The sequence below is a fragment of the Stigmatopora nigra genome, chromosome 5 (assembly GCF_051989575.1).
Source record: "Stigmatopora nigra isolate UIUO_SnigA chromosome 5, RoL_Snig_1.1, whole genome shotgun sequence".
Classification (NCBI taxonomy): Eukaryota; Metazoa; Chordata; class Actinopteri; order Syngnathiformes; family Syngnathidae; genus Stigmatopora; species Stigmatopora nigra.
Genome location: NC_135512.1, coordinates 12,809,418 through 12,831,642, shown reverse-complemented (window position 1 = coordinate 12,831,642; position 22,225 = coordinate 12,809,418). Strand labels below are relative to the sequence as shown.

General features: G+C 36.7%; 1 protein-coding gene across 4 annotated transcripts in view; it reads left to right on the top strand.

The window, feature by feature from the left end:
* lrp8 (low density lipoprotein receptor-related protein 8, apolipoprotein e receptor) overlaps positions 1–22,225 on the top strand; it is a 76,775-nt gene that overhangs the window by 38,298 nt on the left and 16,252 nt on the right. For all 4 annotated transcript variants that reach the window (XM_077716506.1, XM_077716505.1, XM_077716504.1 and 1 more), the window contains exons 5-14: positions 3,180–3,554; positions 4,663–4,785; positions 5,385–5,507; positions 7,621–7,740; positions 8,407–8,532; positions 12,856–13,027; positions 14,251–14,475; positions 15,254–15,372; positions 17,538–17,677; positions 20,817–20,958. In XM_077716506.1, the coding sequence (XP_077572632.1) occupies positions 3,180–3,554; positions 4,663–4,785; positions 5,385–5,507; positions 7,621–7,740; positions 8,407–8,532; positions 12,856–13,027; positions 14,251–14,475; positions 15,254–15,372; positions 17,538–17,677; positions 20,817–20,958 (1,665 nt within the window). The remainder of the gene's footprint in view (positions 1–3,179; positions 3,555–4,662; positions 4,786–5,384; positions 5,508–7,620; positions 7,741–8,406; positions 8,533–12,855; positions 13,028–14,250; positions 14,476–15,253; positions 15,373–17,537; positions 17,678–20,816; positions 20,959–22,225) is intronic.

Genomic DNA, 22,225 nt, shown 5'->3' with positions numbered 1-22,225 from the left:
CAGTCTACCATGCGTGTCTTTGGAATATGAGGAAATACTGGAGTACCTGGAGAAAACCCACACAGGCTAACATGCAAACTCCACACAGGTGGACTGACCTGAATTTGAACCGAGGTCTCTGAATGTGAGGCCGATGTGCTAACCACTCTAAGCCCCATAACTATTGTAACATAACATTAGTAAACAAATACATCCAAGCTTACCTATTTGGAAATGTAAAACAATTTACTGGGAAGCAACTGTGTAAATAGACTGTTTGTTCCTTCTATCGATGCATTTACAAGAGAATGTATCAATATTTAATTAAATAGTAAATGAACATAATGCTTGTCTCGTCCAACGCACAGACCATTAAGCCACTCAAAACAACCCCAGGTGGACCCCTTTTCATTTCCACAGCTTAGTTTTATAGGCGAAACATGTATAATCAAACAGTTTTTGTGTTGGTACTCATCTGTTTTTTAACTTTTCTTTTCTGAAGGCACACATGCTATATGAAAAAAAGTAACACTACCAGTCTATGGTTCATTTAATAAGATGTTAAACCAGGGACTGATGAATTTCATGCTCTAAAAACATGAAGTCTCATCTGCTTGGCCGTGGATCTGAACGAACCACGACAACGCACTCGTAACCGAACAAACAAATTTAAATAAACTTGGATTAATATATACAGACACACTCAAACATACGTTTAATGTAACTTTACACAAAACTGAATTCTAATTTTGCTTTACATTTTTATACCTTCTCCTGGATGGGTTAGCTGTTTGCCACACCACCCTTACGTTCGCTATCGATGTGTTGTCTGCTTTTGTCTTTCCTTCAAAATATTCCAAAAATGATGCACACAAATGTCCTCACAATAGGATAACGCACGACCACTTGCCAACGAGTAGTCTTGAACGAGCGATCGCGGGAGCTAACAGGCTAAGGAAGGAAAATCACTGAAAAAAATGCAATAGATTGATTGTGGGTAATAAAGTTTTATTCTGAGAAAGGGTGTTGTGTGCACGAGTATACTTAATTACCCAGAAATACTTCTTTTTGAATCTCATAGGTAGATCTGCTCGTATGTAGAGGTACCACTGTACTTAGAATGTTTTTTTTTAAAAAAAGTAAAAATTTTCAGTTTGGGCGAGGCGTGAAAAGTTTAATTCTTCCTATGTGGGGCGCAACAGTAAGGTCTCAAAAAGGGAAAGCTACAACTAATCCAGTACGCTGCTGCCAGAATCCTTACAAATACATGGAAACTACATTACATTACATCAGTCATGAAATCTTAATACTGGCTTCCCTTGAGTCAAAGGATAGGCTATAAAATCAAACTGCTGGTCTACAAGACACTTAATGACCTTGGACCAAAATGCATGTTTGATTAGTTTTAGCCTTATGGAGCATCTAATCCCTTTAGGTCATCTGGAACCATTCTACTGAGTGTTCCAAGATTTCATTTAATATTACGTCAGCTAAAGATAGGCGTTCAGGTCAAACAGTTAGGTACTTTAAATCATGGTTAAAAATGTCAACAAAATTTTCATAAGCTTTCCTTTTGTTCAAATACCAGTTTTATAATGTTTATTTTTTATCTGTTTATTACTTGTTTTTTTGTTTCCTTATTAATTTGTTTTTGGATTTAATTGTCTTACTGATTTTATAGGTAATTTTAATTCCCTATACAAGGAGTGGGCAATTATTCACCATAGATCCAATGAGTCCTGGTCTTTGTTCCAACCGGGTGTGTCATAGACAGTTTAACCAATGATGTTTCTACTGACACAAGCAGCACCTGACTATAATCAACTGATTGTACTTTAAGACACTGGATTGGTGAAAAGGTGTCATATTGTTCGGTTGGACAAAAAATTTGCATGCACTGCTGACCTTTGTAAACTAATTGCCCATCCCTGCGCTTTATAGTATATTTTCCATTTACATTCACTAAATATATCATTTTTATACGTATTCTTTATAGTAATCTAGTACTGATGTCAGTTATCCTTCAGCCCAAGGTTAAAGAACTGAGGCCTATCCCCTTGATGTATCTCGCTGCTTGTTCAACATGGAGAGATATTTATTGAACGTTAAATAACCTCCAATTTAGGGAGGTTGCTGACAACTACAGATAACTAATCCCGTCAGGGTTTATAATGGAGTGGAAGGATTTTCAAGTATCACAACTTTTTTAATTTTCTTATGGGTTTTCTTAGGGTTTTTATATTACCAACATTCTACATTACTATGTTTCAGTTTGTTTCAGAAATTCCTATTGTTTCTGTTCCTTTGCGCATTCACATTTTCATTATTTATCTTTACTGGTTTTATTTTAATCTGCTAAACCTACATGCTTGTTGCCTGATGCTATTTTTGGAGGAGGCATGTTCTACTCAAGAGCACTAAGTGACTCAACCTCTATGTACTTCTGTGAACACCTGTCTTTAGTACTCCCCCACACACTTTCAGCGAGGATTGTTTTTTTGGTCCGCATTAGCTAAGAGTGTGGAAGGGCTCTTTTATCGTGGAGTATAGATGTCACAACACGTTAAATCCAAATAAAACATGCAGCCTCCTTAAGATAATTTTTGCAAGAGCAAACTTGGAAGTGAAGATCATTATAATTTAGTTTATCTGCCAAAAAAGTTCATTAGAACATAATTTTAAGCTAGATTTGTGATCAAATTCAAACAATATTAATGCTGAATGATTTTTATTTTAAATTATCACAGAATCACCCCTAGTCATTGATGAAAATCAATTGATCAAATGAACGAATGAGAATAAAAATACCAAATTTATATCAGAAGTAGAAAAAAAGCCTCCTTTAAGTCAAAATGTTTACATAATACTAGATAAGGCCCAAGTGGTTCTGATTAAAGTGTTCAAGTTAAGGAGAGAAAAAACAGTCTCTTTATAATATCATCCAAAAGACATAAAATAATCAATAAAACAAACCAAAAAACTCATGAAATGGAAAAATTTAAATTTATTTGAATTTCATAGATGATAAAGATTAAGTAAGATCTAATACTTGATGGCAAAACCCTTGAGGAAGGTGACGTGGGACCGATTCTAAATCAATGGCAGTGTGATTGTGGGTGCAAATGGTTGTAGTATTCAGTGTATGTTTCATCAGGGATAATAACTTTGTTTTAAATATAATTGTAAAATGTTCCCTGCAGATGCCAACGCCTGCCCAGCCAAGGATTTCCAATGCTATAATGGGAAATGTATAGCACCCATCTTTGTCTGTGATGGTGACAATGACTGTGGAGATGAGAGTGATGAACAGAAGTGCTCAATGTTCACCTGTGGCCAGCACGAATTCCGCTGCAATGACTCTGAGTGCATTCCAGCACTGTGGAGCTGTGACGGAGATCCTGACTGTAAAGATGAATCCGACGAATCTATGGAACACTGCAGTAGGAAAACGGAGCCCCAAAAACCTAGATGCTTGGTGAGTGAGTTCCAATGTGGGAGTGGAGAGTGTATCCGAAGAAACTGGAAATGTGATGGAGATGCTGACTGCAAGGACAAATCTGATGAGGCAAACTGTCGTGAGTTAACTGTCTTTCATCCATTTATAATAATAATAGTTTGACATTTGAACAATCCCATTGGATAAGTAAGTAGTAATTGCTCCAGTACATTATCTTCCAAGACCATAAATTTTCCTTCTAAATTGTGATCTTTCATATTGTGGAATTAGCTTTCCAGTATTAGAATATTATGCTACAATATTTTTGTCATTTCGTTAAATTTCACTCATTAAACAAAAAGTGATGGTAAGCCAAGCAAATGCTAATTACTGAAGCAGTGTTTGCACAAGTACTACAGAGTAATTATGGTCAATAAGGATCATGTTTTTGATACTGATTTTGGCATTTTTACAGAACATATTGTATTCTTCAAAAGGGGAGAAATTAATGAGTTTGAAAATGACTGAATGATGATCAATACAAAATTAGGATAAGGATCCAAGAATATGTTGCCATGCAACTGTAGGATCTGTTAAAGCATGAAGCTGAAGGTTTTTTGTGTGATGATGTGTGTTTGTTACATATGCATGTGTGGGAAGTGAAGGTCCTTTATGAAGTACAAAGCCCATCTGGTCTGTGCTTCACACCATTTGGGGACATGACAGCAGGCTTGCGCTTGTAACATCAAAGATGCACTCTACACAGTCACATAGACAGATCACACATTTTTAAAGACACATTCAACAGAGACTAGAGATGAATCAGAGACATTAGGTGTCATACATAGTAGATGTAATAAACATACTTGAACGTACTTGATTGCTGGCGTACACATCACACTTGTATAATCAAAAAGGTATTTGTACAATTTGTACAATACATAATGCCATCTGGCATTATCATGGGGAAAATCGATTGTAATGTGCGGTTGGGAAAGAAGGCTAGGAAGAGAAGGTGTATCCAAAGACAGGAAGGCAGGCAGAAAATCAGACATGGAGAAGAGTAGTGTTAAAAAACAAAAAATCTCTCTCTCTCTCTCTCTCTCTCTCTCTCTCTATATATATATATATATATATATATATATATATATATATATATATATATGTGTGTGTTTTTTTTTTTAAATATGTTATCTTTTTCCTGATACTTTTTCCCAATTATTGATTATTAATATTCTACTCCTCAGCCCTGCTTACATGTCGACCTGATGAGTTTCAGTGTGGCGATGGTTCCTGTATCCATGGCACCAAACAGTGTAATAAAGTCCATGACTGCCCCGATTACAGTGATGAAGCTGGTTGTGTAAATGGTGAGAAGCAGTAGAGAAAAAAAAGAAGTAGAGTAAGCATTTAGGCAATTTTTTGGGAGGGTGCAGATTACCACTCTGAAGTTTGAAGTGGGAAATGCTTGAGAAATGATTGCCGCTGAGAAAACATGGTGAATGTTGATTGGACAAATGCAATTCACATTGGCACCATCGGTGTTCTAATCTCATGTCACACTTGATTTACCATCAAAATATATCCAATTAAAAACCTGCCAATATAGCCATCCCAGATGGCCACATGTGGCTTCACTAATTATCATGTTCCTTGATATATTGTTGGGCATTTGAAAGCATGACTAAACAGACAAATACAAGTTTTCAATGTCAGTTATATCTAAACCACATAATTAGTATATTATCAATAGGTTATACTTTGTGACTCCATATATTTTATTGTGATCATTAATTTATTAGTTTTAAATATTAATTTAGAAGAGATTCTAAATGCAATCTGAAAATATTTCTGAGTCATTACTTTACAGTTCAAGATATCTATTAAAATTTTAATTTTACCATCTTATAATGCATATTAGTACAGTGGTTAAAAAAACTAATTTTTACAAATGATTTATTTTTTATAGTGACAAAGTGTGATGGGGCTAAACATTTCCGCTGTAAGAATGGACAATGTATTGACAGCGGCAAGGTGTGTGACAGTGTAAAAGACTGCAAGGACTGGTCTGACGAACCTGTTAAAGAATGCGGTAAGATCATGAATTTCTGTAACCCAAACACAAAAACATTTAAACAAATATAACTGTGCCAACAGGTTGGCACAATTATTCTAACACCATTACAATGAAAGTTTCACTACATCCAGTGCATTATGTAAACCCATTGATGCTACCATTTACCACTTACTTCCAAGGCATCATCAACTACTGTACATTTCCTCTAATGTGCCCAGTCACTCTTGCTGATAAATGGAGCTTAATTTGATCAAAGCACATGGAATCACGACATTTCTCAACTGCCTTGTTAAGATCAAAGACCATGGCACCTCTGCCCTCGAGTGCTATCGTAGACAGGAAAATGTGTTCAGACTACATTGCCCATTAGGAACTGCTCGGATTATGCGCACACCATAGATAATTACCCCTCAGCAGTCTTTAATCGCAGATTCCACTTCAGTATCACTGCAAAGTAAACAGAGCGCTGCACTTCAGAAAATGCAGTCAATTTCTTAAGTGTTATCGTTTTTTTTTTTACTTTATCTGCAAGTAAAATGTACACATGTTGAATAAAATTTGAAACTGCACTTTCGATATAATTGGCAAGAGAAATGCTTGCTCGTCATGATTATAGAGGTAACTAGAAACTTGTAATTAAATGAGTCATTCAAATGTTAATTTCACCTCACAACTCAAAGACATGCCTCAATGGGTCTACGAAGTCGTGACTTTGTCAAATAATGAAAATGAACATTAAATAATGTAATTTTACATCTTTAAAACAAATTTAATAGAAAGACGGTAAGGTCACATGAGAACATTGGAAGGGAAAGCTATTGGATGGCATGCTAGCAAACTACAAAAATTTGCCTTTGAGTGGGACTTCATCTTAGGTTTGGAGATGTTTTAGTGATTGGGGCCATAGCAGCTAAGAAAGAAAGACTAATTAAATTTACTATTTAAGATTTGGGTACATATGCGTAAATGAAGTTCAATGTGATGGAATTGAATGTGTTAGAGAAATGGGCAAACACCCATTCCTGAGATATGGAAAATAAAATGAGTTATCTTACATAGTTTGGGAAGCCTGTGACTGCTTAAAAGCCATGTTATGCTTGATTTAATCATCTTGAAATCATATGCGCAACATCGCACTCGAAACTTGTGAAAGCAAAAAAAAATGTTTACTGTTTACTCAAATCTGCATGGGATTGCATGGTTGAAATGTCTGGAAGGAATACTTCACAGCCTCAAAGTCTACACTTACTATACACCTGTCAGAAGCTCGACGTTTTATTTGCTTTACTTATTCATTTCCAGGGACGGTCGTTTTTATAAGGAATTCGGCATTCACTGTCACTAATGTAGACTATTTTTTTTTAATGTGAGGGTATAGGGGACACCCTAACAAGTTCTCCAACCTGTCTTGCATTTTGTCTGTCCTATGTTTGCACTTGTTATCTTTGACTTGCTTTGTTAAAGTATTTAAAAGATGCAAAAGCAGACATTACACCTGTTTAATATAGTATTACTATATAACTCTTGATAATTCCGATTTTTCCAAGTTAATTTATATTTGTGCGTTTTATACCAATGTGAATTAGTGCAGTACTTGTATCCTTGAAGTTTGAAACTTTAATATAAACCAGTAATCAGCTTTACTTTTTGAGGTGATGTATCCACTCTCCCTGGGCCAGCTGAAAGACAAGAGGATAAATGCAGATTTAAAAAAAAAGATAGAATGAGAGCAGAGGAAGAAAAGAAGAACATTAAATGAGAGGATAAAGAGGAGCACCTGGAGAGAGAGCGCAATGTGCATAAATTGTGGGCCGATGCTTAATGCATGTGTCCAGATTTCATTTTGTAGGAGTTATTGGATCAAGGTGCCTTACTTTGCAGGTCACGAACATGAAATGGGAAATCCCAATACTAATGTAATACATACACAGCTCTCTCTAGCCTTATTTTACTCTAAATCCTTTTCTTCTTTTTCAAAATATTGTTATATTCCAAAACAGTTCAAGATTTATGCACATGCAGACAAATACATAGTATGTTGACAGACTCTTGTTTTATTCAACATTCTATTTGTGTGAGTAACATCTGACAAATTCCTGATGCGCTCCATTGACTATTGTCTATGCAGGACTGAATGAGTGTTCAGACAACAATGGTGGCTGCTCCCACATCTGCAGAGACCAGAAGATTGGCTTTATGTGCAACTGCCCGTCTGGTTACAAACTTCTGGACAAAAAGACTTGTGGAGGTAAAAATGATTAATTAGCAAATACAATTAAATCTTTCAGCCTTTCCACAATTTGTTACATTTATAGAGTTTGCCTACCCTATCTTTAATGTAGTCCATGTTAAATTTACTATTAAAATAGTGCTGTATAAGAGGTTTCCTTGCATTACTTCAGTGCGGGGAGGCGTGGGCTCAATTCCTGCTGGTAGCGGTATGATTGTGAATGCGGATAGTCGTTTGTTTCTCTGTGTACCCAATGGCTGATGGTCGAAGTTAGCTGGGTTAGGCTCCAGCAACCCCCGCAATCCTTTCGAGGATGCGCGGAATGGAAGATGAATAAATAGGGTTGGAAAGTTATGTAATGTCATACATTGATATAAAACCCTTTATATTTTCTAAATACATGTTTGAAAACAAGGAATGCCAATCTGCATATGCTGTTGCATGCATTGGGGAATTTTTGTTGTTCATGTAAACAAATACTTTGTTGATACCCACTAAGAAACTGAACATTGTTTTGTTTATTGCAGATTGTTTTATGCCCACATATATTTTGCCCTGCACAAATAATTTATGTACGGGATAATTGCATGGATATTTCATAATCATTTCCATTGCAGTTCAATGGGGAAATATGACTATTCCAAGATGTTTGTTTCATTCTGTATCTCCTTATTCTTTTTACAGACATAGATGAATGTGAGAACCCAGACGCCTGCAGTCAAATTTGCATAAACTACAAAGGGGATTATAAATGCGAATGTTATGAAGGTTATGAGATGGATCCTGCCTCCAAGACATGCAAAGCTGTGGGTCAGTCATTTATCTCACTTATGTGTTAAGTTCCTAAGCAAAATACACACATGACTCGGCACAGACGCAAACATGTGGGAGGTACCTTTTACAGATATCATTTAGCCATTACTTCCGGCAATCTTGACTGGTGCCGCGTTACATCCTCCATCGTTATCGCTCTGTTGGAGCCCCTGGAAAGAAAGGCATCCTTTTTATGCAGACACTCCTCAGCAATCTGTACAAAGATAAATATTTGCCTTTTTTGTAGTCCTGACTAATATAAAAAATTCCATCCAACTGGCATGCTCTCCCTAGAGTGTGAGCTATAATATGTTTTCAGAATCAAATGTCACTTTGCTGAAGGTCAAAGGCTAGGTACACCACCCCTTTTAAGTTGGCCAAATACACTTCTCATTCATTGATTTATTTTCTGAACCACCAATTCTCACAAGGATTCCGAGAGGTGCTGGAGCCTATCTCAGCCAACTACAGGCATCAGGCAGGGAACCCCCTGCATTCACGCTCACACTCATACCTCGGGGCAATTTATAGCTGAACCTCCTGTATATCATGTTTTTGGTATGTGGGAGAAAACCCCTGCCAGATAGCATGCAAACTCCACAATGTGAGGACCAATCTGTGATCGAACCCTCAAGCTCAGAACTGTGACACTAACATACTAACCACTCTCCATTGGGCTGCCAATACACTTCTCAGGATTATTTGTAATTAAAGAGAAGTGTTTATCCTGTCATAACAATGGCATTGATGCTTTCTTTCTGGGGCTACAACTAGCTGTGTTTTTTTGTTGGATTCAACATTTTTCTAGAAAATAAAGTGACCATTGCAATTTGAATTACAGTAATGCATGAATTAAATTATTCATATATATATCTATAGGTTTAAATGTGGAATTTAATTTTTGTCCTGATGAAAATAGGTTTGACATTGTTTTGAGGATGTCAGTATAGTTGAACGTGTGTCATATACAGTGTAATGGAACCCAGCATATCGTTGATGCCTTTACAATGTTTGACCTTATTAATTATGCTGTTCCTTTTGTTGGCAAACATATTTTTCTTGTAATCTCCACATTGAGGCATATTACCAAAAAATAAAACTTAAAACGTCAACGATCAAAGTGTTCACAGTAGCTTATCAACGAAAGAGCTTCTAATCTCAATTCATTTCTCTCAGGCCAGCCAGCCGGCAGCGAAAATGTCTTGGCTAAATGCTAGATTATATCGCTTGCAGCTATGACAAGATTGGCTGCGTTCACAACGTCGTAGGTATTCTCAAGCATACTAATTCATCTGACCGATTTCATCGCTTGCAGAAACATCCACGATGAGACAGATGTAATGTTAGGCATGATGCAGAAGTCCATTTTTTTTTTCCGGACGGTGTGGCCTGACCACATGAAGTTGACACAATACCCCTGTGCTGGGAAGAAAGTTGGGCACTGATATAAAATAAAATTGTCGGTTTCCCTTTTAATAAAACACTGTGGAAGACCAGAACAAGAATCGCAGTCTTTAAATACTTTCCATTTTCATGAGCAATTATATTTACTTTTTTTCGTGAGGGTATAATGTCCTCAAGTAGAAAAGATGACTCACAATATTTTAAATTTTAACATTTGTTTTGTCATAAAACAAAACAAAAACTGACTAAATAGGCTCAGTGGGATGTGCATAATACAGTCTCTAACATTATTGCGCATGAATTTACACAGCGCCAAAGAAGCCTCACAGTGGGGGACCTGGGTTTTGACATTTGGATGAACTTTTTTTTATACTTAATATTAAAAAGCCGCAAAGTTGTGAAGGATCACTCACAGTAGTGGTCTCTGGTTTCTTTTGAGCTAATGATGCTGTTACATTAGTCCTTGGAAATAAAGAAAAAAACACTTTTTTTCAATTACATTTAGTGCTTTTTTGCTAATTAATAGACATTTTTGGCTACAGTTCGGGTACTTTAACTCTTTTACATAAGGAAAACTAATTAAAACTAATGACCCTCAGTATCATCATTTGTTTTCGTTTTTTTTTTTTTTGTTTAGTTTTTTTTACATCATGTAAACTCACTTTTATCCAAACCTTTCATGCATTTTCTTGTGCAGGCCCTAATGTGAATAAATATGTCACATAGGACAGTATTACATTTTTGGCTCAAGCAATACATGCTTCAAACATAATCCATAAGGCATTTAAAAACCTACTGATGATCAAAGTTGTTTCTTTTTGCTTGTGTTTCTCTCCCACGTGCTTGGTTTTCTCTCCCTTTTATACAAAGCTCTAGGCAGAAACACAAGTGCCAAGAGCAATATATTTTACAAAATTGATAGTTTGAATGCTCACTTTGTTAAACAAGTTATGAGTATCCGTATATCAGCAATATTTTCCTCCCTAACTTCCTATTTATTTTTGTTTTAAACTAAATATGGCGTTTGTAAGCCCAGTTTCCTTTTGAGATTTTTCAAAACAATACTGAATATTTTCTATCAGAATTTTACAGGGGTTCCCTAGTTTAAATTGTAGTTGACATTTTCGGTGTGAATGATTGTCTATCTATAATCTTTTTTAAAGAGTGATGTATGGATGGATCGATATGTTAAGATTGCCACGCTACATTTGTCCAAACTGTGTATCGTAGAGAATTGACATTTTTCATGGTGGCCAGAAACTAAATGACATTCCAAAGACAAGCATGGTAGGCTGATTGGACAGTCTAAATTGCCTCTACGTATGAGTGTGGGCTGGCCACCAATTCAGGTTGTCCCCTGCCTCATTTCTGTAGTCAGCTGGGATAGGCTCCAGCAGCACCTGCGACCCTTGTGAGGATAAAGCGGTTGAGAAAATGAATGAAAATTAGCGTTTATGTCGTAATTTTTAGTCACGTCTTCCGCTTCCTGACTTACGCGGTTTAACCCATGCCGAGTGTTAGGCATGTAAGTAATGTGCTAGTGACCAACAAAAGATTTATAAACTAGTAACATACAGCAAACTACACTTTTTTTACACACTACAAATTTTAAACTGTTATGTGGCTTTCATCCCTAGCTAATGTTGCTCATCAATAGGTTGTGTTTTATGTTCAGATTTGTTTTTTTTTAAATATATTTAACTACAGTCTAGTTTCATGAATAATTTAGTGTGTAGCATTGGTAGTTGTCAAAAGCCTGTATGTGACTGTTTCAAGAGAAAAGTTATTTAAAGGTTAATTTAAATGACTTATTAATGGTTAAATCATTAAGTTTACATGATGTATGCTTATGGGCTACCAAGATAGCTGACTCAAGTTGTCAGAGAATTTCTACTTGAAGTGTTCTTTCAGCTTTTAAGTGGCTAAATCATGTTTTTTTTTAAATAAATATTTTATAATCAAGTTCTGCAATGTTCGCTGTGTCTATATATGTCTAACATTGGTGCAGTGAGCGTGGGATACTTTCTCCTCAGTGATAGTGTGGATGCATACTTGTACATGTGATTACTTTGTGATGACTGAAGTTGTTCTGGGTGTAGTCTGCCACTCAGCCAAAGTTAGCTGTCAAAGCTAGACTACCATATCTCTGACCAGGATAAGCATTGTTGAAAATGGATGAATGGTAATCATGTAATCTGCGCTATATACAGTTGTGGTCGAAAGTTTATATACACTTTTGAATAACATAATGTCATGGCTCGCTTGAGTTTCCAGTTATTTCCACAACATATTTTTTTTCTGATAGAGTGACTTTATTATATTACCAAATATTAGCGCTGCTGTATATATATTTTTGACCGAGCAGATTTGATCACTTTTTTTCTGTTCACCCATAATAGTCATAAAAGAACCAAACTTCATGAATGTTTTTGTGACAAAGAAGTATCTGTTCCAATCACTCTATCAGAGAAAAATCAGAGTTATAGAAATACCTGGAAACTTAAGAGAGCCATGGCATTATGTTCTTCATAAATGTATGTAAACTTTTGACCACTACAGTGAGATTATTTATTTACTGATTAGTGTTTAGTGTGCATAGTGTGAATACATTGCTTGTTTTTGTTGTCAATGCAGCATTTTTTTAAATTCTGTGTAATTCAGGCATATGCATGACATTTTCCTATCATTTCATCGTTTTCATTTATAACTATTCAGTTGGTACCTCCAAAAACACTCCTAAGCACAGTAAATACAAGAATTGTTGGTATAGATTATTGGTATTGTGGTCTAAAAAAACAAATTATGTTTTAGTTTGTCTATCTACACTTCAGTTGTTGTATTGTCGCAGTTATTTTTTCTCGATTACATGTGTATGCAATAAATGATTTACTGCATATACTCTCTTTATTTCTTCAGGGAAGAGTCCCTATTTGATGTTCACCAACCGCCATGAGATCCGCCGAATTGATCTGCTGAAAAGTGAATACACACAAGTAGTTCCTACACTGAAGAATGCTGTGGCACTTGATGTCGATGTGGCCACCAATAAGATGTTCTGGAGTGATTTATATCATCGTAAGATATACAGGTATACACATTCATTCTACAGAATGATTGAGGCTTAGGTCATGTTTCAACATTTCAATCATACTTAGACATAATTTGAAAGTACGTCCGTTTGTCCTTTACATACATGCAGATACGCACGCACACAATTGCTAATCAAGTGTATGGTCCGACATCCTGGCACACACTTTGAATCCACAATTGGGCAAATGAAGAAATTCTCTAGTGCATAAGCTTAAAAGATAGAAAAGAAAATACAAATCTGTAGTCTTATATGACAAAATGTATTTATCATATTTATTTGTAAAACCTAACTGGTACCTGGAAGTATACAATAATACCATTAGTTGTTTTTATGCACCATGAGACAATTAAGAGTAACAAATATACCATGAGTACAAATATTTTGTTGCGTATTGTATATATTAATTTTTGTGTTTTCACTTATTCCAATCAATATCTGCTACATGCACAGTAAGTGCTCCAAGCACGTACGCATATCATTTCATTGTTCTAATTGCAACCTGTAAGCTGGGTGTACTTTTTGCCAACCTTTTTTAACAAAGGCATCTCGTATTGATATTTTTTAACCGACATGTGAAGAGGAAAATAATACATGGCTCGGGCAAGCCCCGTAACCCGAATGAATGAGTGAATGTTTCTAATGAATTGTCAGGTGTGAACGAGCATAGGATAGGAACCAAAACCAGACAAACCACTAGACAAAGACCATTAAAGATACGAGAAGCAAGATTAAAAAGAAAATTTAAAAAATGTCAACTCACGGGTGGAATTTGACAATAACAGAGGAGTCTGGTTGATTTGTAAGGTGTAGATGAAAGAAGACAGATTAATTCTCTCTGACTGAGCCACTGTTTGGCGGCCCAAATGAGCTCGTGATAGAGATGTCAAGTTTAAATGCCCTTGACATTATCATCAAATAATACACATTACCAAACATCTGTTACCCACATTTAGTCATGTTTCACTGAAATGCCAGAATGAAAGCTAGAAATTCAGGTTTTTAAAGTTTTTAGTCACCGTGCGGGTAGTGTGAAAGTGATTCACTCATTGGCGGTGTGATTGTGAGTTTGAAATATACCAGTGTCAAAAATAAAAAGTAAAGTTTCTGGGATTAAGTGACATTGTTCCCATGTAAAGTAATATAATCACATATTCTAGTAGCACTTGCTAAGCACTTACTAAGCACTTACCAAGCATCTCTTCTTCTCTCCCATTTACCAGTGCTTACATCCACAAAGCTAATGACTCTTCGCAGCAGCTCACACTCATCGAAGCGCTCCATTCTCCTGAGGGCCTGGCTGTTGACTGGGTTCACAAGAATATCTACTGGACCGACTCTGGCAACAAGAGCATCTCTGTGGCTACAGGGGATGGCAGCAAGAGAAAAATGCTCATAGTCACTGAGCTGAGTGAACCACGGGCCATTGCAGTTGACCCGCACCAAGGGTAAGGTGATGTCAAAGTGGGTGGGGAAAAAATATGGGATAGACAAATTATGTATTCCCTCTTAATGAGAAAGGTCAAAGGTCACATGTATCAATACATTTTATTTATTTATTTGTACCAAATTTGCGTATTTACATGTACAATGGACCCCCACATTTTTGAGGTACCACTGACGCTGTAGTATGGAGATCAAGATCCAAGGCGCACCGTATCTCAGAGCTCTCCGATCAGAAATACAGTCTCCACCTCAATCACACCGTGAATATAACACACCCAGTTCTGCAGAAACCCACACAATCTGTCTACTCTGCTGCGCCTATGCACTCACTTTTTCTTAAATGCGCTCATCATTTAGCAAATAGTTAGAGTTCCTTTCACAAACATTTTTTTCTTTTCGTAGCAGGGCCATTGACTCTTTATGTGTATCAAATACTAGTGGGTTAAAGTTCCACAAAGAGAAAAAAAAGATGGGGCTTTATAAAACTGCGCACCGCAAGTTTTATAGTTTGTCAATACAAATATTAATCCAAAAGTAAACGCCTCGTGGTTTATAGTAGTGCATCAATGTTGGTCAAATTCACAGTCTGGAACATAGCTCTATTTTATAATATGACCTTTTGGGTTTTTGCACCTAAATGTGTTTGTGTTATGGTGTAATGTGTAAAAAGTTTATGACAAAGCTTGCTATAAATATGTTGTAAAAAGGTGGTATGATAGGTTATGTAAACAAGTTGCTGTACAATATAGTTTATCAAAACTTTTGTGTTTCTTTTCTAAGATTTATGTACTGGTCAGACTGGGGAGATGAAGCCAAGATTGAGAAGGCTGGAATGAATGGAGTGGATCGACAGATTCTGGTATCTGAGCACATTGAATGGCCCAATGGAATAACTTTAGGCAAGTAATGACAGAGTGCATTCAGAAAAAAAAAGCTCATTAGAGAATGTTTTGTAACATGGGATGAAAGAAAGAACAATCAATCATCTTACATCATAAAGTGGCATCAGAAAGGTAAGATAGCTCAAATGTTGTCAGTGTCAAGAGAGGTTTCAATGGAAGCAAGAGAAAAAAAACAATAGCTGTGCCTCAACCCCTGAGCCCCTGTTATTGCTGTAGCTCACTTTGTGTCTGGCTCTCATCTATCAAGCCAGCAACTATGGACTTTTAAATTAATAAGTCATTTGTTTTGTTCTGTCGATACCTCCCCTTATCGCTTTCAACTCCCTCTGCCGCAGCAACAGATTTTTTTTCAACGTTTTCTTGCCTGTGGAGAAACAAAGTCGTTGAATTGCCATACTTGGTGGAATTGTAAGGTCACTGCATGCGAATAAAACTGAATTATTTTTCACAGCAGAATGGCAGGGTTAGTGATTGTGCTATAGAGCTCCGGGAAAAGAGGTGGATTGCTTTTTACACTCCTTGATTTCCTTCAGAACAGTTAACATATCAAGTGAAAGTTTACATCCACAAAAAAAGGAACAATTGCACAAAGTAAAAGAAAAAAAAACTTATAAATAATAATGAGCAGTGTTGATTTATATGGTCAATCCGATAATAATTTTGGAAGATATTACTCTTGTAACATTGCACTAAGATGAGTTCAAACAGTATCATATTGAAAAGGATTTGATTATTTTGACATTTCTGATTTACAAAACTATGTAAAACATTAATATTTTAAAACTAGCATTTTAATGTTTTAGCATATCGAGGTGAGTATTAAATAGAGATTTCCCCGATCAGAAAACTGATGGGAATATTTGGGTGATCAGGTCATTTTCAGAGGATCCGTACTCAGGTAAAAAAAAAATATTAGTTTACAATTTTAACTCATTAGTTAGCATTGATTGAGCAATCAAAATGGATTACACATCTCTTGTCATCAATGGCGGTGACATATGATCACTTGCTATGGCAATTAATAAGTTGGGATAGATAGGTAGGAAAATTATCCATAAGTATAATGCAAACAAATCTAGATATTAAGCCTATTTAATAATAATGTTATATTTATATTCATGCTGTTGAAACAAACCTTGGCATAAAAAAAGTATAAATGCCCAACAAATTGTAATTAAAATAGCTCAATTCATGGAATTTGGTGACCAATTTTCCTGCAATGTTATGATTATTTTTTTTATGCCTCATTAAATTCCCCTTTTAGATGATTAGAGTCTTCCACAATTGGCCATAAAACTGTAATGCCGTGATAATCGAAAAACTTTAACGTCGGATAATGGCTAAAATATTCACAATACATGTTTTAGCATCTATACAATATCAATAAATGTATGAGGTATTACACAGTTATATGCATATGTAAATACTGTAATGTATTAATATTCAAACCCGGCGGCTGAGTGGTTAGCACGTCGGCTTCACAGTGGGAGTCCTGGGTTCAAATCCAGGTCGCTCTACCTGTGTGGTGTTTGCATGTTCTCCCTGCTTAACAAGTCACTTTGAAATTCTTCTGTCAAGTAGAAAAAGTTATCTTAAATATCACACTTTATAAAGCCCTACAGTGTCTATGTGGAATGGGTCCCAAAGTAAATAGGTTAAAATTAAAGCCTGTACAGCAATCCAGCAGACCAAACCGGTCTGCCACATGTGTCAAACCGATTCCGCCGAGGGCCGCAGTGGGTCCTGGTCTTTGTTCCAAATGTGCCAACAAATGTGCCAACATTTTAACCAATCATGTGTCTTCTTGCATAAGTACCACCTGACATTAATTAACTGATACATTTGCAAAAGGTATCCTCTTGTTGAGTTGGAATGAAAACCTGCACCCACTCCGGCCATTTGAGGACCGGTTTGACTGTATTTGTACTAGAAGAGAGGTCAAGCTGCATTATGGCAAACACAAAAGTGTTTTCTCAACACATGCACTTCAACTCTGGTGCCTCAAAAGATTGATGGTCTAGTTACCTGGCCACATCATTCATAAACCTCTAAACCTCTGTATTTTTCTTTTGTGATGACCTAGCTCACTTTCTCACTTCCCTCTTTGTCCTTTCGTCCTTGTTCATCCTGCTACTATTTTTTCCAATTTGCCCCATATACAGACTTGTCTAACCGGCGTCTCTATTGGGTGGATTCCAAGTTGCACCTGCTCTCCAGTGTGGATTTTAATGGAGACAACCGCAGAGTTTTGCTGTCTTCCCACGATCAACTGGGACATCCCTTTGCCCTCACCGTTTTTCAGGTACAGGACAATCGCAAGTATGCATTATATGTTCAAAGAATGGTTTAGTTTCCATTTTTTTTCTCGTATACAACATATTTGGATCTCAAAATAACCCCTACAAAATATATAAATAGAAGTCAGTGTTAGTTGATGGAAATGAGTCAATCTACTTATGATGAGTATGTATAGTACCAATGGGGATAGCCAAAGATAAATTGAGACAAAAATATAAATATTCCTTTAAAAGAAGAGCCTGAGCAAAAAAAAAGCTAATTTGGAGGAATTAATTTTATTTAATGTACCAATCAAATTTTAGCTGTAGAAGTTCAGAAATAAATCAGTGCAGAGCAGTTTGAAGAGGGAGCGGGTGTAATGTGGTCAGTGGGAAATACTTTCTTCATTCCTCATTTTGCTGCACCCACTGTGAAGATGAGAAGAAAAGAGGTGGCATTCATCATGTCTTGCTGAGTGTGTGGGTGTATTTGTCGCTGCTGGAGTGTGGATGCACGTGTTTGTTGCAGGCAAGCTAGTAACTGTCTGAAGATTGATCACTTTCTGTGCCTTTTGTCAGCGATCCTTTCTGCTTAACATACAAACCAAATTAAAAATCTCTCAGCATGCTACCCTGTTTCAATAGACCGAAGCACAGATGTTGCCTGGAGAATGTGTGTGTGATGATGATGATGGTGGTGATGATGATGATGATGATAATGATGATGATGGTTATTGATGATGATAATAATAACAGTACCAATAATAATACTTAATAGATATATGGCAATACCTGCAGTATGGAGATCAGGAGCTAAGGGTGCACTGCACCAAATGCCAGCACTAATCATAAATTCTATGAGGAAGAAAAAAGATCCCAAAAATTCTAATTAATGAAACGGACACAATTGAAATGTTTTAATAGATGCACTTAAACTGTTGCACAAGTGGTGATAGTGTAAATAAAATACTGTCGGGATCAACGTTAATCAGTTTGTTGTTCTAATGTCAAAACTATTTCTATGAATGTTTCCTCCTAAATCCATTTGTCGAACTGGGTCTCTGTTAAATGTATTAACCTTAAAAGCTCACTTTAATCGTTGAACAAAATTTGCGCTGGGATTTTCCGTTCATCGAAAAAAGTAACATTTTTAATGAATTTTTGAGCTCGGAAAGAACCAGTACCCAACTATTGAATAGACATAATACATATTAAACAAGCCCAAATTCTATTACATATAAATCATCTGATATTTTTTCATGGCAACCAGTATTCATTCATTCATCTTCCATACCGCGTATCCTATAAAGGGTTGTGGGATTTGTTGGAGCCTAACCCAGCTGACTTTGGGCAAATGGCAGACTACAGCCTAGACTGGTCACCAGGCAGCCGTAGGGCACACATAGAGACAAACGACCGTCCGCACTCACAATTATACCACCACCTGTGGGAAAAGAGCCCACAATGTCAGGCGAGTGAACCTCTACACCACGAGGCGGCTTATGGCACCCAGTAGCTTCAGATAAATGGACAGCACAAATGTGAACCCCCCATTTAAACTTGCTAGTAGTACTACATGCTTCAAAGCAAGTTTACAGTGAGATGCTCAGCTTTTCAACTCCCCACACATTACTCCCTTAGAAGATTCCTGTAGAGTGAACATTTTTTCAGGCGAATCCACATCACTACAGGAAACACAAACTGGGCTTACCTGATAAGGTGCCTCGAAAGACTCCGCTTGTTCATGTCTGAAATGCTTGACCTGTAGTTCAGCACATGTATTGTCGTATTTGATTCGAGGGGGAGCTTTGGCCCTTGTTGTGTTGTATTGACATCTGTAACTTTCAAGATAAGGCAATGTGGCATTTACACATATTGATGGACGTGAAAGGAAATATTCAACTTACAGGGAGAGGTCAGATTTCAGAGAAACCCATGGAATTCATTCATTTGAGTCTTCATATAAACATGGCTGGTATTTACTTCTTTTTGTATCAACATAGCTGTCATGTGAGTAAAGGTTATCTGAAAAGGGTAGAATTTAGATGCCGCCCAGAAAGGTTAAGCCCACCAATATTCAGAACAAATAGAACTATGATCATATCACTCTGATAGAATTCACTTTGAGACATAAACCACGTCTGTGTCCCATCCACAGTCAAGATGAATACAGAGGGACATCAAAAATCTCTGGTGCTCTACCAGAGTTGGAAGGTTCTACACAGTATATTAGCTGTTCCAAGGACTGCACTCCTCTGAACTTAGGGTTCACATTTTGTTCTTTGGACCTACTGGAGCCACTTTTCCTCTTTCGAGTGATCCTACTACCACAGAGACCACACAAGCCTTTAGCTCCCACATTCGCTCCATCTTTTTTTTTTTCAGGCCCTCGTATGTCATGCCTTATTCATTCTTCCTGATAACGCCTGATAATGCTGGTATTGCCACATCTATCAGTGTCACTCTTTTCTACTCTTTGTCCACCACGGTATCTGGTCAGTTTGCCATTAGCTGTTTGTTCGTCTAGAAGCTGAAGTGCCACAGTTCTTATTCCCAACCTACCACAATGGCATGGCCCATGGCATGGGATTTGGACATTTTTCCATACTGGTTGCATGTACATAGTGGTTGATTTTTCACCAGGCTTTCAAAGGCTTTGACCTTGCTAGCATCTTACACCCTGCTACAATGTGCTAAGCTGTTTCTGGAGCATCTCTGCACGGCCTACATCTCACTTCAGATTACGAGTTGGCACAACTTGTTGTTTTAGTTTACAATTCCTGGAGCACATGAACAACAGCTCACAGTAATATCTTTACAGAATATTTCCGTGGCATGTCTGCCGTGATTGTGGAATGTGTCAGCTGCTCAATGTGTTGAAAAGTTTAACTATAGAAGTTTGCAAAGTTGTTCTTAAATTCCACAAATGCATTAGATTACAAAAAATCAGTCTTTTACTGCTTGAAGGTTACCCTATATATTTAGTTGCAAACTACTGAACTATAAACTACTATTCTGACACTATTATTTAATTATCTTCCCTTTATCTTTGTCCAAAAATAAATATATAATACGTACTAAGAATTATTCAAGTTTGACTTATTGTGCCTCTTTGCTTAGGAATGATTAATTCTTTGTTAAATGTAGTATTTTTTTTCTACCCAGGATCGCATATACTGGACCGATTTGGAGGATGAAGCAATATACAGTGCCAATCGCCTGACAGGGAATGACATGGTGAAGGTAGCGGAGCACCTCAACAATCCCTTGGATTTGGTGGTGTTTCATGAGCAGAGGCAGCCAAAAGGTACCCCAATCTGCACACTTTTTTTTAATGATACACATAAATGTTTGTGGTAGCAGCAATGTATTTTCAACTACGTCAAAGTTGATTAAAACATTAAACTACAGTGGTAACTCGATATACAAGCTTAATTCGTTCCCCGACTGAGCTCGTATGTCGATATTCTCGTAACTCGAACGAGTGTTTCCCATTGAAATGAACTAAAAATAAATTAATTTGTTCCAACCCTCTGAAAAAACACCAAAAACAGCATATTTGATTAGAAAAAAGGTTTTCCTTTTTCTAATTTTTACTAAGATTAGCCATAAATCACTTTAAATATAATAAATATATTAAGAAATTATCACATTTTTCAGTGTAAACCACAATGGCAAATGTAGATGTTCTTTGGCCACTGTTACCACTCATGGAAATAATTAATAAATAGCCTTTTAATATGTGCAGATTTCTGAATACAGTGTTTTTTTTTTTACTCCAACATGAATGCATTAATTAAGAGATGAGCAGTGATGTGCTGGTACATTACAAGGGTCCTTTGCATTTTGGCAAGGGGCAATTAGTCATTATATTTTCATGCCTCATTTCCTGCCCTAAATCAAAGCTCAAAGCACCTTTGTCAATAGCATTAATTGCATTGTGTCATTTGTGCTCAAAGACATGTCACAGCAATTAAACATGTTTTCTCCACAATGCCGAAAAAAAGGATGAGAAACAATGGTTTTGTTCAACTTGACTGAGGCCTAGTCCACACGTAGCAGGGCTTTTTAAAAAACGACTCGTTTGTCCTCACTGTCAAGAAAAGAAAAATCACGGGCACACCATCTCTATTTCATCCACATTCAAATGCATAAGTGGCATCAGTCCACTCTCAACACCTTACTTCATTGACATATTTATTGCTTTTTAAAATTAAAATTCACACTTTACTTGTAGCTGTTTGTAAATAGCAGGTAAGCAATTATGTTTCATGTGTGCATTCGAATGTATGACAAAATACATTGAAGCGGTGAAGAAACTACGTGCAAGTGGTAAATGCTAAATGCCCTTGAGATTGAATGGGAAAGATAATGCAACTGTCTTCTACCTGATTTTTTTCTGTGTTGTTAAATCTGGAGCAGTTTAAAAAAATACAACAACTGAACTAGAAGCAGAAAACCCTCTTGTGGTATACATGGGCAAGCAAAGGTCATAGTCGAGGTGATACGTCCAAATGGTTTTCAAAGGCAGCAAGGGATTGTGTGCGGCGTGTTCGCTTCAGTCGGCCGTCCAA